Source organism: Sebastes fasciatus, chromosome 2, assembly GCF_043250625.1.
Source record: "Sebastes fasciatus isolate fSebFas1 chromosome 2, fSebFas1.pri, whole genome shotgun sequence".
Taxonomy (NCBI): Eukaryota; Metazoa; Chordata; class Actinopteri; order Perciformes; family Sebastidae; genus Sebastes; species Sebastes fasciatus.
This window is the reverse complement of record NC_133796.1, coordinates 19348064-19364551: the sequence shown is the minus strand read 5'-3', so window position 1 is coordinate 19364551 and position 16488 is coordinate 19348064. Positions and strand designations below refer to the sequence as shown.

The following is a 16488-nucleotide window of genomic DNA, read 5'->3' as shown; positions in this document are numbered from 1 at the left end:
AGGCAACCCTGCTGCCAGTTCTTTACTGTTATTTTACTGGGAAATTCTTAACAGTGTAGCTTTGCTGCTGGCCGCTGATGTAGCAATGGAACAAACAATTGACTTTCACTTCTTGGTGAAACACTTTTTTTTTGTCATATACACAGAATCGTTTCACTCATATCCCACAATGCAATGCAACGTTGAATAATAGATATGTAGGCAATCAATTGATTACATTTCACCACATATACAACATAACAGATATACTGGAGACACATACAGATTCAAGTAAATGACATTTAAATGAAGCTGAAATACATGTTTGTGATGATTGGATGTTTTGGGAGAAATACAGTGATGTAAATACTGTAAGAGGAACATAAACAGATAACCATAGGAACTGTTTCTATGGAGATAGCCTAACTACTTCCAGGAGATGGCAGTAATGCAACAAAAACAAACCAGTTGTGCGAGTTAAACGACAAAAGAGGAAGAAGACCAAAATGGATTATTATTATTATTATTATCATTTGTATTTTGTATTTAATTTTTTATTATTATTTTATTTAATTTTTTTCCTTCTTATTATTATTTTTTATTTTTTATTTTGTTTCTGCACAAGCTCCTGTTCCACACTGCAGTAGTCCAGATGGTGGCGGTAATGCACCTCTAAACCAACCGCAGATAAACACCGAGGAACAAGAAGAAGAAGAAGCAGAGCAACATGGCGACCGCGAGGAGCGATGAGTGGAGAGCTGTTTGCGACAAATTCACCAACGCCCAAAACCTCACTGTCGTAGAGTCACGAAATGACCCTGAGAACGACCCGTTCCGCTCCAAATACAAGGCCAGGGAGCTCCTCAGAGAGATATACTGCTCGCTCAAGAGCTTCGAGGCCGGCGAAGGAGAGGAGGAGAGCGGCAGCAGCAGCAGCGGCGAGAGCGGCGAGCAGCGGCCGGTGGCAGAGCCGCCGGAGGACGGGCAGAGGGAGGACGGGTTGTTCGGTCAGGGAGACTTCAGTGGAGACTCACCGGCCGGGCTGAGGGCCGCTAAACTCGGGGCTGTGGAGTACTATCTGGGCGTCAACCACATTGACACAGAGGAGCTGTCAGCCGGGCAGGAGCATCTGATGAACTGTATGAAGCTGCTGGAGAGATGCGGAGTGTCGACAGAGAATGTGTCTCTGTTAAACCACGTCAGGGTAACGATGACGTTAACTTATAACCGTTAACTTACCGTTACCCTTAATGATGTTATAGAGCTAACTGACCGTTAACTTAACCGTTACCCTTAATGATGCTGTAGAGCTAACTGACCGTTAGTTAACTGACCGTTAACTTAACCGTTACCCTTAATGATGCTGTAGAGCTAACTGACCGTTAGTTAACTGACCGTTAACTTAACCGTTACCCTTAATGATGTTATAGAGCTAACTGACCGTTAACTTAACCGTTACCCTTAATGATGCTGTAGAGCTAACTGACCGTTAGTTAACTGACCGTTAACTTAACCGTTACCCTTAATGATGCTGTAGAGCTAACTGATCGTTAGTTAAGTGACCGTTAACTTAACCGTTACCCTTAATGATGTTATAGAGCTAACTGACCGTTAACTTAACCGTTACCCTTAATGATGCTGTAGAGATAACTGACCGTCAGTTAACTGACCGTTAACTTAACCGTTACCCTTAATGATGCTGTAGAGCTAACTGACCGTTAGTTAAGTGACCGTTAACTTAACCGTTACCCTTAATGATGTTATAGAGCTAACTGACCGTTAACTTAACCGTTACCCTTAATGATGCTGTAGAGATAACAGACCGTTAGTTAACTGACCGTTAACTTAACCGTTACCCTTAATGATGCTGTAGAGATAACTGACCGTCAGTTAACTGACCGTTAACTTAACCGTTACCATTAATGATGCTGTGGAGCTGACTGACCGTTAGTTAAGTGACCGTTAACTTAACCGTTAACCATAATGATGCTGTAGAGCTAACTGACCGTTAGTTAACTGACCGTTAACTTAACCGTTGCCTAAGTAATACTGTAGAGAGCTAACTGACCGTTAGATAACTGACCGTTAACGCAACCGTTACCCTGAATGCTGTATAGAGCTAACTGACCGTTATAAAGTTGATCATAAATTGTCATGATCAATAACGCCGGGGAATGAGCGTTGTGGGAAAGCTTTTACATACATTACAGCTTTCATGTGTATTAATGATTTGTAATTAACAAGGAGTCCATCAGGTTCATTATAAAGCCTTCCAAACAGAGTACATAATGATTCTACTGTAGCAGGAGATCAGGTGATGCTGATGACTCGCTCATGTGATGATGTGTTTGTGTTATCAGAACCAGCTGGGTATCCTGTGGGCAGAACGGGATGAGATGGAGACGGCTCAGGGATTCCTAGAAACGGCAGAATCCACGTACCAACGTTATATGAAGGAGGTGAGGCAGGTGTCCTGTCTGTGTGACTGTTTACTTCAAGCTGCTAGTACATTAGTTGATGACAGTGCAGGAGAGACTATGGCTGAAGAAAACCATCACTTCTATGTTATCTAGCTCCTTCATTGTCACTCTACTCGTCTATCATCTGGCGATCATGATAAACTTGACAGCATGCACCGTAGTGCAGGGGTTCTCTAAACCTTTTGGAGCCAGGGACCCCCTTACAGGGGAGGAAATCTTCCTAGCACCCCTCATAATCATAACACTGATTAAACATATGCTTACTACCATTTGTATTAGATGCCATTGGAACTATTTGTATTCTAAAACTTTTCAACCTAAATACTTAAAGGGACTGTTTGTAAGAATCAGAAATGCTTGTTAACAGCGACACCTGTGGCCGTTAAGTCAACGAAAGTCAGCGTCGGGCTCGCGCGTGTCTACATAGACATCAACGAGCATCGCTCAAAACAGTGAGGCGACACACGTCAGCTAAAACCACAACATCACTCTATATTTCACCTGCTTGGCAGTAATGTTAGCTGACCAGACAAAGGTCTTTCCATGAATCAATGCTGATCCTATTGTTGGCTTTTCCTGCCTCAGCCTCCCGACGGCGGTCAGAAGGAACAGGGGAGACACCGGAGTTTTGTTCGGAGGCGATAACATTACTCGCTGCTGAGGTTTGCCGTGTCTTCACAAGACACGGCAAACCTCTGTTGGTCTGGAGGAGCTGCAGCATTTATTTCTGCACAAACGTCCACTGAACATCCACTAGATATTCTCAGAGCTACTAACTCTTCTGCAGTATGTAGTGTGCGCGCATGCAAGTAAGAGTCGAGCGAAAGAGCGAGAATGAGCGCAGTGAGTGAGTGAAGGCAGGCAGAGGAGCAGAGTACAGCAGAGACTCCGGTCCTGGAGACCAAAGCTACGGTCTCCCCCGCGTCCTCCGACCGCGACCAACACCATTTTGCAAGACGGGCTTCACTAGATAGAACTTTGCGGTTTTGGTGCTTCCGTGTAGTTTGTGTTGGAGTTTTGTCTGAACAGCGTAGCCACACGCGAGCGCGCATGGGACACCGACCCGCAATGATTTAAACATGTAAGAAGTTACAAACAGTCCCTTTTTATACCTGTTTCATAGGGATAAACAGAAACACATATCAATTTGAATCATGTTAATACTTATACCTTTTAAACAGAGGGTAATGTTGTTCAAATTGCATTTGGACTCAACTTGACAGCATGCTTTTCAAGTAATTGATCATAAAAGCTTTCAGAAAATGAACTATACATTGTCCTAAATCCAGATATTTAAACTTACCAGTCTCAAGCTGACATTCAGTAAGTGCTTCAACTTAAAAATAATGAACTTATTGCGGTGTCACAATCATATCAGAGTTTCTATTGGCCCAAAGCTAACGTCGGTTGGAGTATATGGACGCAATATGCTTGTTTTGCGCAAATGGTCACCATTTGTAGACTTTTTAATGATACAGCACAATTTTATAATTTCTAGCACATTATTTCGCGGACCCTCTAAGAAATTGCCACGGACCCCACTAAATGTCGCCAAATCCTGCACACTGCACCTTTAAGTATGTGGCCTGATTGTTGGCAGTAAATGTGTCACTTGCAGGAACTATGTTGACACCAGCATTCAAAAGACAAACTGACTGACGGGTATTAGTTTCTTGCAACAGCAGAGGACAAGATTATGGAGCCATGGTTGTTGTGTTTTTCAGGATGGGAGTCCACCCACTGATATGACAGAGTACTTCACTACTGAGGAGAAACTGCTGACACATCAGGAAAGGACTAAGAGGTAACTTGTAAACTCCAACATCCATATACGGAAGATCCACACAAACATGTACACAAGACTTCTCATCTGTTTATATTAATATTGTCCCAAAGTTTGCATGATAGTGGTCATTCATACAGCAAACCCTGGTTTTGATTTGTATCTTCCTCTATTATGCTCTGCCTTCCCCATATTCCCTTTATGCTCCCTTTCACTCTTTCTGTAACTTTCATGTCTCAGGTTTGAGTTGGCCTACACCCACACCATGTACTACCTTGCTCAAGTCTATAAAAACCTGGGTAAGTCTGATCTTGTTTCAGTCGAATTAGTACAACAGTAAATCTTTATTGGATTGTGTAAATGAAATACTTAAAAACGTATGTAGAATGTACTCAATCATATTTTAAAAGAAAAAGAGGAGTTCTTTAGTATAGTTCTTTTAGCTTTCTTACTATTTACTTATTACTATATCTAATGTTTACTTACTATGTATTACATCTTGTTCTGTTTTTTACGGATGCCTCTTGTTCTTTGCACTGTCCTCTTTGCTGCTGTAACAATGCAAATGTCCTTGCTGTGGGACTGATAAAGGATGATCTTAACTTAAAATTCTGTATAATTCAATAACATCCATTTTTATCTAATGAGTAGTCTTTTGAAGTTGAATCATATTCATCAATTTTTTGAGGCATTTCTGAAGTCCGCTTCTGATCTGGATTCATATTTATATATGTGAATATAACGACGCTTATTATGTTAATGTATTGCTTTGCTTGATAATAGTAATAATAACTATAGTGTTTTTTTTCTCCCAGGTGAAAATGAGCGTGCTGCTACCTACTGCCACAGCACCCTGCAGAGACAGCTGCAGTTAAATCAGTTCAGTCCGATGGAGTGGGCTCTGAACGCTGCTACACTATCCCAGTATTACATCACTGAGGTACAGTAGGGCCCACATTGATTTCGATTTAGGGCTCAGTCGATCAAAATGTTTAATTGCAATTAATCACATATTTTTTTATCTGTTCAAAATGTACCTTAAAGGGAGATTTGTCAAGTATTTAATGCTCTTCTCAACATGGGAGTGGACAAATATGCCTGCTTTAGGCAAATGTTTGTATATATTTATTATTGGAAATCAAGTAACAACACAAAACAATGACAAATATTTTCCATGCATTTAGGATAAAAAATATGCTCAAATCATAACATGGCAAGCCCAACAGGCGACAACAGCTGTCAGTTTGCTGACTTGACTATGACTTGCCCCAAACTGCATGTGATTATCATAAAGTGGGCATGTCTGTAGAGGGGAGACTTGTGGGTACCTATAGAACCCAATTTCATTCACATATCTTGAGGTCAGAGGTCAAGGGACCCCTTTGAAAATAGCAATACTAGTTTTTACAAGTGTGGAGTGTTATTTATCCTCCTTCATGACAAGCTAGTAGACATGGTTGATACCAATAGATTCCTTAGGTTTTTCTAGTTTCATATGATGCCATTATCTTCACTCTAGCTTTAAAACTAAGCCCGCTAAAACTTAAAAATCACAATTTGTGTTAATGCATTAAAGAAATTAGTGGCGTTAACACAAATTTGCGTTAAGCGTTATATTGCGTTCACTTTGACAGCCCTATTTCAATTGATTGAAAACACTTAATTTAAAACCTCACATCTTATTGGCATGTTATCATCCAAAATGGTTTAATCTATCTAAAGAAATAAATCTGTTCTGCCTTGCGTTTACACAGTTTTGTGGTTGCATTTTTCACAGACTTGATATGCAGTCAAATCATTTTGATTAAATGGCGAGAAGTTTGGTTGTAATAATCCTATATATTATATAAGATCTGCTCTAGTTGTTCGCTAGGCACTGTCACTCTAAAATGTGTGTGTGTGTGTAATTTGTAGGGCCGATACATGGAAGGCAGACATTGCCTCGCAGCAGCTACTGTCATATCAGGTTTGGCAGGAGAGGTTCCTTCTGAGGCCGCTGCACAGGAGAGTAAGTATCAATCTAAACCTTTAATTAACATATATATAAAAATAAGCATGATTATTTGATTATTTCCTTTGTACTCTATAGTCCTAATCAACTACAATGAGTCAGGCATGTGCGAATATGCATGACCAGTCCTTCCTCAGTTATGTCCTCCTTCCCTCTCACTCCATCCGGATATATCTATCATTCCTTGCCTCTCCTCCGGCATATCCTAACATCTTTTTCTCCAATTGTGTGACCCAGGTGAGACAGAGAGTGAGCGCAGAGAGCAGCTCAGGCAGAAGAGAGCAGACATTGCGAGATGTTGGATCAAATACTGTCTCAACCTCCTGCAGGACTCCAAGAAGCTGCTGGAGGTACGACATGGTTGTATGTGTGTGGACGTTCATGTGTGGCTGTTTAGAAAACCTCTATACTCAAGTCCACACCTCTCATGTGAACAGTGTAGGAGCCATTTCTGGAGTTTAGTGTATGTATGACAGAAATGGACCAGTAGGTAGCGCCCTTGTATTGGGTTTTTCTACAAAGGTAGGGAACCATCATAGAGAGGCGAGGTGGACAACCATGGGGCCTTATTTCGGAAAAAATATGAACGGTAGTCAATGGCAAGAGACAAATGTTGTTTGATCCAGTTTGAATTGCGTCATGAATCAACACATATGATGTTTGCTGATAAAAAGACCAGGAGTCACTAGATAAAACACATCAGTTAAGAGAATGTTTCATTTGTGTCTGGTCATTGCTAAGTTAGCTCGCTAGCTAGTGGTGACTTTTATTGTGCGAGAAGAGAGATGTAGTTCACTGAGCGGTTTCACGCAAATCTAAATGATACTACGACAAACCTACGACAAACTGTGACTTTTTTTGACTTGCAAAATTATGTTTTAACATTGACAAACATGTTACGTGTTGATTCATGGTGCAATTCAAACAGGATCAAAAATGATTTGTCTCTCTCCGTAGACTACCGTACATATTTTTTCCGAAATAAGGTGCCCTGGGGTCCGCCGGAAGGGGAGGGACTTCGCCTCTCTGTTCAGGTGACAGGTGTTTTTAGATGTAGGAGGAGTACAAACAGGTGAACTCTGGTTGTATTCGCTGGTTATGATTGTTAACATGTAGCTCATTGAAGACACATAATATTGAGAAATAAATATTCCAGCAGAAGCAAGAACGGAAGTTGGACTATTTCACAAGACACTACTAAGCGATGATACGGCGAACACGTCAATTATAAGCCCGTCTATGCAGCCCCTCAGTGGCTATAAGTCTTAGGCTTAGCCTCTACAAACAGTGATGGCCACCATGGCTGAAGGAAAGAGCACCGCCAACAAAAACCTCAACTATATCAGTAGACAAGCCAAGGTACATACATACATAGTAGTATTGTCTTAAAATGTGCTCGCACGTGTGTTTGTGACCAGGACAGCATTGGGGAGCTGGATACTGATCGTCAAGAAGAGTTGAAGGGAGCGAGGAGACGTGAGGAGGAAGAAGAAGAGAAGGGCAGAAAGAGCGCTCTGCTGTTTGGCTCTGAAGACACCTTTGACTCCATTGCTAGCCTGGAAGAGAAGGTTTGTATACTGTGTCTGATGCTTCTACTAATGGTTTTTATAATAATTATTAGTGTTACTCTGTCAGCAGCAGCAGAAAATGCTTAATTTGATTGATAATACCTTATAACAGTAGCTATTTTTGGAGTGTTTTAGTGATACAAGGTTTTCATGTGATAGTATCATTCCAAATCCATAATCCAGACAATAAATACAGATTTAAGATTATTGTATCTCCAGAGGGCAGTATTCTGCAAATAAATACTCTAACTATTTTAGCAGATGACACCAAACTCTCTGCTTTCTGTTTTCCAGGTGCGCTGTTTGTTACCATTGGACTTCACTGAGGCCAGAGCTGTTTTTCTGGTGGGACAGAATTATGTCACACAGGTATGCACAGCGTGAAAACACACACTGAAACCTGGGTTGGACAGACTCATATCATCAATTTAGACACTCTTATACAAGTAAACAGACTGACACATATGTGGAGCACAGTTAAAGAATCCCATGTGGCTGAGTTATTGTAGATACTGCCATACCAGCAGATAACTGATTATTAAAAGTAATTTAATAAAAATACATAAATAAATCAGGCTACTCAATCAAACAGATGCTTATGAACTCATATTTATATTCACCTCCCAGCGCAGTTTGTGGGCTGTGAAGCCCATTGAGATATTATATTGATATTGGGCTGTATAAACAAACTTGACTGGACTTGAAACATCAGTGAATGTACCGAGCAGATGGCTTCAGATGGTCTCAACTGTACTGTCTAGTACCACTTTACTGTTCCTAAAGTCCTCATTATATTGTCGTCTTACATATTCACCTCATGTACATTGTAGGGCTGCTACTAATGATTATTTTCATTGTCGATTAACCTGTAGACTATTTTTTCGATTAATCGATTTTTTGTCTGGTCTATAAAATGTCAGAAAATATTGATCAATGTTTCCCAAACCCCACGATGACGTCCTCAAAAGTCTTGTTTTGTCCACAACTCAAAGATATTCAGTTTTCTGTCACAGACGAGTAAAGAAACCAGAAAATATTCACATTTAAGAAGCTGGACTCAAAAAAACCCAAGCGTTGAACCCACAGTGTATAGTTTCAACTAAAACTGTCCATCGTTTTGCAGGCCAAGGAGTACTTTGTGATGGACGGTTATGTGACGGACCACATAGAGATCTTGCAGGACCACAGTGCTCTGTTCAGGGCACTGGCTTTCTTTGAAGAGGATCTGGAGCGGCGCTGCAAAATGCACAAACGCAGAGTGGACATGCTAGAGCCAATCTGCAATGGTACTGCGATAACTTTGTTCTTGATTACAGTAAAAAAAAAAGATGAAACAAAATAACTTGTCAATGTTCAGCCCGCATGTCCATGCAAGGATTGATTAAATCTGACTTTCTGTTTCTCTACAGACTTGAACGCCCAGTATTACCTAATGATACGCAGACAGATGATGTTTGAGTTGGCTGAGATCTACAATGAAATGATGGACCTGAAACTGAAACTGACGCTGGCCAACAGACAAGCTGATACACAGTCTCTAGATAACCACACCGTTAAGAAATTCAACCATCTCTGCTCTGCCTCTGCCAAGTGAGTGTGTGTGTGTGTGTGTGTGTGTGTGTGTGTGTGTGTGTGTGTGTGTGTGTGTGTGTGTGTGTGTGTGTGTGTGTGTGTGTGTGTGTGTGTGTGTGTGTGTGTGTGTGTGTGTGTGTGTGTGTGTGTGTGTGTGTGTGTGTGTGTGTGTGTGTGTGTGTGTGTGTGTGTGTGTGTGTGTGGACGTGTGTGGACGACCCGTATGTGTCTGTGCATCTACATTTATTCAATCTGAATGACTTTAAATCCTCTGTTCTTCTCTCCAGATACTTCCAGATGTTCATAGACTCTCTGTGTTCTCCCGAGGGGAAGCCTCCGGAGCACCTGGAGGAGGAGGTGCTCAGACCGGCGCTGGTGGCCCGCTTCAGAGTGGCCCGACTCTACAGCCGGCTGATCAGCTCTACACCCTCTGTTCAGCTGGAAAACCTCGACAAGTCTCTGGAACACTACAAGTAAGAAGATGTGGTTGTTAACTTATGGTGATACATCTAAACACTTTCTGGGTTGCATATTGAAAAATGTGCTCTCCACAGGAGTACCCTACATAATGACAGTATCAGGTTGACGTTAAAGCTGGAGTGCAGAACATTTGTCTCCCCCCTCTAACAGTGAGAGTAAATTACTATATGGGAGATACCATAGTGACCGAGCAGCAGCTGGAAGTATAGCAGAAGCTATGTTTCTAGAGTGGATGCTCCAGATAAAAAATAAATGTGTCATTCAGAGAAAGGACGAAAGTAGGGCTGTCAATCAATTAAAATATTTAATCGCGATCAATCGCATGGTTCTCCATAGTTAATCGTGATTAATCGCAAATTAATCACACATTTTTTTATCTGTTCAAAATGTACCTTAAAGGGAGATTTGTCAAGTATTTAATACTCAACATTGGAGTGGGCAAATATGCTTTCTTTATGTGTGTATATCTATGTATTATTGGAAATTAATTGACAACACAAAACAATGACAAATATTGTCCAGAAACCCTCACAGGTACTGCATTTAGCATAAAAAATAGGCTCAAATCATAACATGGCAAACTCAAGCCCAACAACAGCTGTCTGACTTGACTATGACTTGCCCCAAACTGCATGTGATTATCATAAAGTGGGCATGTCTGTAAAGGGGAGACTCATGGGTACCCATAGAACCCATTCACATATCTTGAGCTCAGAGGTCAAGGGACCCCTCTGAAAATGGCCATGACAGTTTTTCATCGCCAAAATTTAGCGCAAGTTTGGAGCGCTCTTTAGCCTCCTTCTCGACAAGCTAGTAGACATAGTTTAGGTTTTCTAGTTTCATATGATACCAGTATCTTCACTGGTAACTGAGCCCAATACAACCTCTGAAAGATCAATTGTTGTGTTCGATTAATGTGTTAAAGAAATTAGTGGCGTTAAAACTAATTTGCGGTAAAACGTTATTATTGCGTAAACTTTTACAGCCCTTATTAAAAGTAAAAAAACTGCATGGGAAGACTTGAAGAGAGCTCTCCTGTGGGGACGATGTAACAAACTCAGCTGCAGGCATACTTGTTGAAAGTTGCCACAGACACCACAACTCCGGTATACAGTGAAATACGAAGAGCTGGTAGCGATAGAATTAATCAGCATTTAGTGAACTTGTTTGGCAATGGCAATTTTTTTTTATATATGATAAAGTCCCGCACTCCAGCTTTAATGTAGAAGCAAAAGGAAAATAGAAAGACAGATGTATTTGGTGGAATAGAAAGGATTTCGCTATGTTGTTTATCTGTATAATGTGTTGATGACCTTCCACCTGTTGTCTAGATACGTGGTGCAGTACTGTGAGGCCCACCCTGAGGCAGCCGCCACTGTGGGGACGGAGCTGGAGCTGAGTGCGGAGATGGTCTGCCTGCTCCCTCTCAAAATCAACCGCCTCAAAGCTAAGATGGTTGTAAACAACTGAAGGACGCCACTGTTCACCGACTGACTTTTTGGTTGACTAATAGTGTTAAATCCATCCAGATGAGCCAGTCAGTCTAAATGTACCACCTTTACAGTCAGTGGAAACTGGCAGACTGACTGACTGACTGACTTACTTACTTGTTTTGGTGATGGCCTTTTGTTTTCAGTGGGCATGCTGCTTTCACAAAACCTTTGAACCCATTACACGCTGTACATATGTGCTCTCCTCTGTGAAGTAAAATGTGTGGTCAATTGACTTTTGATTCAAATTGCACAGTAAATATAGTCTCTTCCATGCTAATATGAAAATGTCTCTCTTGTAGTACTATGAGATCATTGAGAATAGTTCAGCACTTTGAATTGATTATGAATTGACCCAGACCTGTTTTTCTCTTTACATCGATGCTTTTTTCCCAACCAGAGTGGTGTGAAGGAATATTTGTAGGTCTATCGCTAAAATGTCAGACACTCCCTTTGAAACAAAAAAGTAGCTGCTTGGACTAGACAGTCCCTTTATCATCCTTGTGGCTGATATGTACATAATTAATTAATTTTGTGACCCTAGTCTGATTCATATTTGTTTTCTATTGTTATTCATACTTGTTTTTATTTAATGTGGCTTTATTTTGTGTAAAGCACTTTAGCACACTAATTCTGTTACTTCAGCTACTTTTCTTGTCTTCTCCGTCTCTGACGGTAAAACAAATGTTAAGGCCTACTGTAACCAGGGTTATTGTAACCATGGTAATAACGATAGGCAGCCAAAGGTACAGATAGTTGAGCTGATCCAGTTTGTACTACTGACAGGTTGTTGTTGTTGTTGCGCCTTATAACTGAGATACTCGTTCTGCAAATAGTCAGAACAATTGTCTGAACTGTCAGAAACGACCGTTCCAGTGACGGCCATTAAGTGGACTTAATAATGTTGGTTTATGAGATATAATAATCTGCATGATGCCGGCTTCATCCAGTTGAACCTGTGTATTTTCTTCCCGTCTCTGAGGAATCACAATGTCATTCTGTGTTATGTCCAGCAGATACTGTATGTAATTGTTATAAACCAATGAAGTAATACACACTTATGTCACAATAACAATATGTGCTTTTTATTTGCAAAGAGACGCTGGGTGTAAAATGTCTCCCCAGTGTTTTCTCTGGTACATCTCCATATAACAGAAGTTGATGGGTCCCGAAGTAAAAGGCTAAAATTATCTCAGTTTGGGGCTCAGATGAGTTTAAGAACCTTTTTTCCAGTCTATTAAATCACTTAATGCAGAGAAATGTGTCATAAATGATGTCTATTAAAACAAAATGATCTCTTAAACTGACTGTGACGATGTGATGATGTTCTATAAAAGTTCCAGTATATCTCAGTTTACATCTTATGTCTTCATATTGTTTGTCTCCCACAGTTGTGTCCTGCATGTTTCCCATATTGTTATAGTTACGTACATTTATCTGCACATTGTGTAGGTTATTAAAAACGACATTCTCGGTTACAGCCGGCAGAGACAAAGGGACATTTAAACTTGATAGCTTTTCACGTGAGGATTTCTAAATGTTGGATTAGAGTTTGTCGAGAATTTCAGATTCAGTTGCATGTTTTTAAAAGGGGGAGTGTAACAGAGGCCAGATGTGTGAGCTAATGCATGACCAATTTCCAACTAATCTTGAGGCAATGCAACTTCGACCTACTCTATGCTGCTTCCTCTTCGAGGGAATCATGACTTTGTGGTGAAGCTGTACCGTTGCAGGACAGACGGTGTCTCTGATTCATTGATACTTTGTCAAGTCTGGTGATATTATGGTGACAGGTGATCACCATCAGAGTCCAAGTGTCCTAAGGTTAAACAAATGTTTAATCTTGTAGTGAGTTCTATAGATGTCAAAGGAAAACACATTAATGAATGGAGAAACATACTGTAGCTACATTAAGCCTTTATTACAGTAGTTTCTCCATCAAAACATTATAAATGTGTGACAAAAGCGAGCCCTGACATCAGTTTTACAGATTCATTTCATCAAATAATCTGGTAAGACTTTACAGTTCAGCAAATTTCATGGTAATTAGGTGATAATTAGCAAGTAACCTCTTTGGAATTACTGTCAAATTACCCCAATATTTACCTCAAAATTGATAAAAAATGACTTTGTTATAAACATTATTTAATAATTATATTTTGCTATTTCCCAATAGCTGGTAATTTATTTAATACATTTCCAGGAAAAGAATACAAAGTTAATTGATATGCTTTCTTTCCTTATCTGCTGATAAATAGATAATAATTAGCAAGTAACTTATTTGAAATTTCTTAATAAAATCTCTGAATCATCACATTACATCACATTTGTGTAGACAATAAGTCACACAATGGTGAGATTTGTTCCTGATCAGAAGTGTCTTCTATTAGTTTTGGTTTTCCACCTCCGATGAAGAGCAGCACACAGCCGCTCCTCAAGCCTAAGGGCCCTATTTTAACCATTAGATGCTATTTTAGCGGATAATTATTAAATAATGTTTATAATAAAGTCATTTTTTATCAATTTTGAAGTAAATATTGTGGTAATTTGGCAGTAATTCCAAAGAAATTTCAAATAGGTCACCTGCTAATTATCACGTAATTACTATGAAATTTGCGGACCTGTAAAATCCCAGGCAACCTTTCTGATGCTTGTCAAAACGTGTATTGACATACCTGCTCAGCACATCACACCTGAAACTAATATGCTGTGAATTATTTTCCAGTAAACTCTTTTGGCAAACAAACAGAGCTTACCGGAAAATCCACCCTTACACCGCGTACACAAACAGATTCACAATACATTCATATTCATATTGGCATGTCTAAGCCTCAGCATGTGAACTAATACAGAAAGTTTCCCTGTATGATTCATTTTTATCAACTGCCAAGAATAACTACAGATGTGCAGAAAAACCTTTGATAGATCGATAGATAGATATTATCTGTCACAAAGAAACTCAACATCAAACAAACTTTTAAAAACACACACACATACGTAAAATAGGACTAAAACTGTTAAAACTATGGTTGACTAGAACAGTGCTAACAGGTTATTTTAACTTATTCAGGGCGATGATCGCTGAGGGAAAGTGTTTTTGTAGAAGTTTTTCTGGGCCAGTGTGACTTTGTAGCGATGGATACAATTCACAGAGTTAAGCACAGACATGAAGTGAGTTTAACATAAAATCATTTTAAAACTTGAATGTCTCGTCCCACTGGATGAATTTAAACTTTTAATTTTGGACCTTTTTAGAGAAGTCTGTGATTGTTTCTTCTGTATTCGAGCTTCTCTTACAGAACAGATCTTGATCTCAATGAGATTAACTTGTTAAATAAACTATATAGTAATAATAATATAATCATCCTACAACACAAGCAGTTTGCTGAGCGTGACGCACACAGTTACCCGATTACCTGTAGTCATACATTTAGCGTGTTTCTTTAGAAAAACTGCTATCATAGCATATTGTGGTTATCAGTCACTGCTCCGCTTCCCCTCACAAGTCTTTGGCCTGCAGCAGTCCTTGTGAAATGATCCTGTTGTGTTTGCATATATGTGTGTTTGTGAGAGTGTGAAAATAGCGCTGTCTCTAAGGCCATAAACTCAGACAACAGACTTGAATCCCACATAATGTGACAGGGGTGGGAATGGAAACCAAGCTGACTATAAAAGCTGACTTTTATAGATGCAGTGACAGACTGCCTGTTGCATGGAAACACATATTTATATCAAACATAATATCACAGATATTAGTGGTTGTAGAGGCATTGTAGAGTTTTAGTTTGCTCGAGTATTGAGGAGAGCCTTGATGTAATGTAACTAAGTACATTTACTCACACACTTTAATAGGCTACATTATCAAAAAGTAAGCACAACTACAGGCCAAGTATACTTTTCTGTAAGCCTATAAGGCAAAAATACTTAATTATACTTTTCTTAAGTATATCTCGATCAAAAGATTAAGTACAAGTAGGCTTATGACCAAGTGTACTTAGACTTTACTGTATACTTGTCAGTATGAGCCAAGTATACTTATGTATACTTTTGTTAAGTATATCTTTGATCATATCATATCTCAGTACATAAAAATTAAACTGAAAGTATACTCTCTTATTTTAGGTTTAAAATAAGTACGCTAATAGCACACCTGAATAAACTTCTTTTTGGTAAGGGTACTTCACTTGAGTATTTCCATTTTCTGCTACTTTATACTTCTACTCCACTACATCTCTGAGGAAAATATTGTACTCTTTACTGCACTACATTTATCTGACATCTTTAGTTACTTTACAGATTAATATTTTGTATTAATAATACTGAATAAAAATACTGAACCAACTAATAAATGACTTGATTTGCCACACTATAACCAGCTGCAATATTAATGTTCTAATCCAATAATATAATATATATTATTCTGACATGGGCCATTCTCAAGTATTTTACTTTTGATACTTTTGTACTTTACTCAAGTAAAGTTTTGAATGCAGGACTTTGACTTGTAACAGAGTACTTCTATGCTGTGGTGTTACTACCTTTACTTACTACCCCCACAACTGGAGGAGAGAAGAGAAACGCAGACTGGAGACATGCTGAGTGTGCAGCGATGTGTGTAAGTGGGTATATGTGCCTCATAAATATGTCACTTCCAGTATGTGACGATGTGATGCGTACGTGTGTCTGTGTGTGTGTGTGTGTGTGTGTGTGCGTGCGTACATGTGCGTGTGTGTGGCGACGAGGCTGGGCAAGCTAGTGTGTCATTTCCTGAAGGAAAATGATAGCAACTGATGTTACCACTTCCTGCAGCATCGTATCAATGTGTCAGCTGAAACAAACAGTTCTCTCCCTCTCTCTCTGGGACTTCTTCGCTTCTTGTCTCAGACAGACAATAAATAGGCGTGAAGAGGACGAAGAGGAGGAGGAATAAGAAGAGGAAGAGGAGTAGGAAGACCACAGCAACGACAGTCAATGAGAGGAATGCAGTATTCAGCCCGCAGAGCCACCTCTGTCTCTGTTGAACAAGAACTCAACAAATATTTGACAGAATGCTGACAGTAACGTGTACACACACACAACCGGGTACTTCTATCTTTGTGAGGACACTCATTGACATAATGCATTC

At 39.8% G+C, this 16488-nt stretch overlaps 1 protein-coding gene across 1 annotated transcript; it reads left to right on the top strand.

Annotated features, from left to right (window-relative positions):
* The first annotated feature begins 665 nt into the window (after window positions 1-665).
* On the top strand, window positions 666-12666 carry kifbp (kinesin family binding protein). The gene is made up of 13 exons (XM_074613141.1): window positions 666-1183; window positions 2340-2438; window positions 4184-4263; window positions 4483-4541; window positions 5058-5182; window positions 6157-6250; window positions 6491-6603; window positions 7672-7821; window positions 8116-8190; window positions 8945-9107; window positions 9231-9411; window positions 9681-9866; window positions 11205-12666. Exons 1-13 carry the CDS (start codon window positions 707-709, stop codon window positions 11341-11343), a joined length of 1941 nt encoding a protein of 646 aa, XP_074469242.1. The 5' UTR covers window positions 666-706; the 3' UTR covers window positions 11344-12666.
* Window positions 12667-16488: the final 3822 nt, after the last annotated feature.

Excerpts from the sequence above, each read along its gene's own strand:
- kifbp (XM_074613141.1), top strand. The coding sequence starts at position 707 with ATGGCGACCGCGAGGAGCGATGAGTGGAGAGCTGTTTGCGACAAATTC. Across the intron at positions 9,412-9,680 it reads CTCTGCTCTGCCTCTGCCAA|ATACTTCCAGATGTTCATAG; the intron begins GTGAGTGTGTGT and ends TCTTCTCTCCAG. Across the intron at positions 9,867-11,204 it reads AAGTCTCTGGAACACTACAA|ATACGTGGTGCAGTACTGTG; the intron begins GTAAGAAGATGT and ends CCTGTTGTCTAG.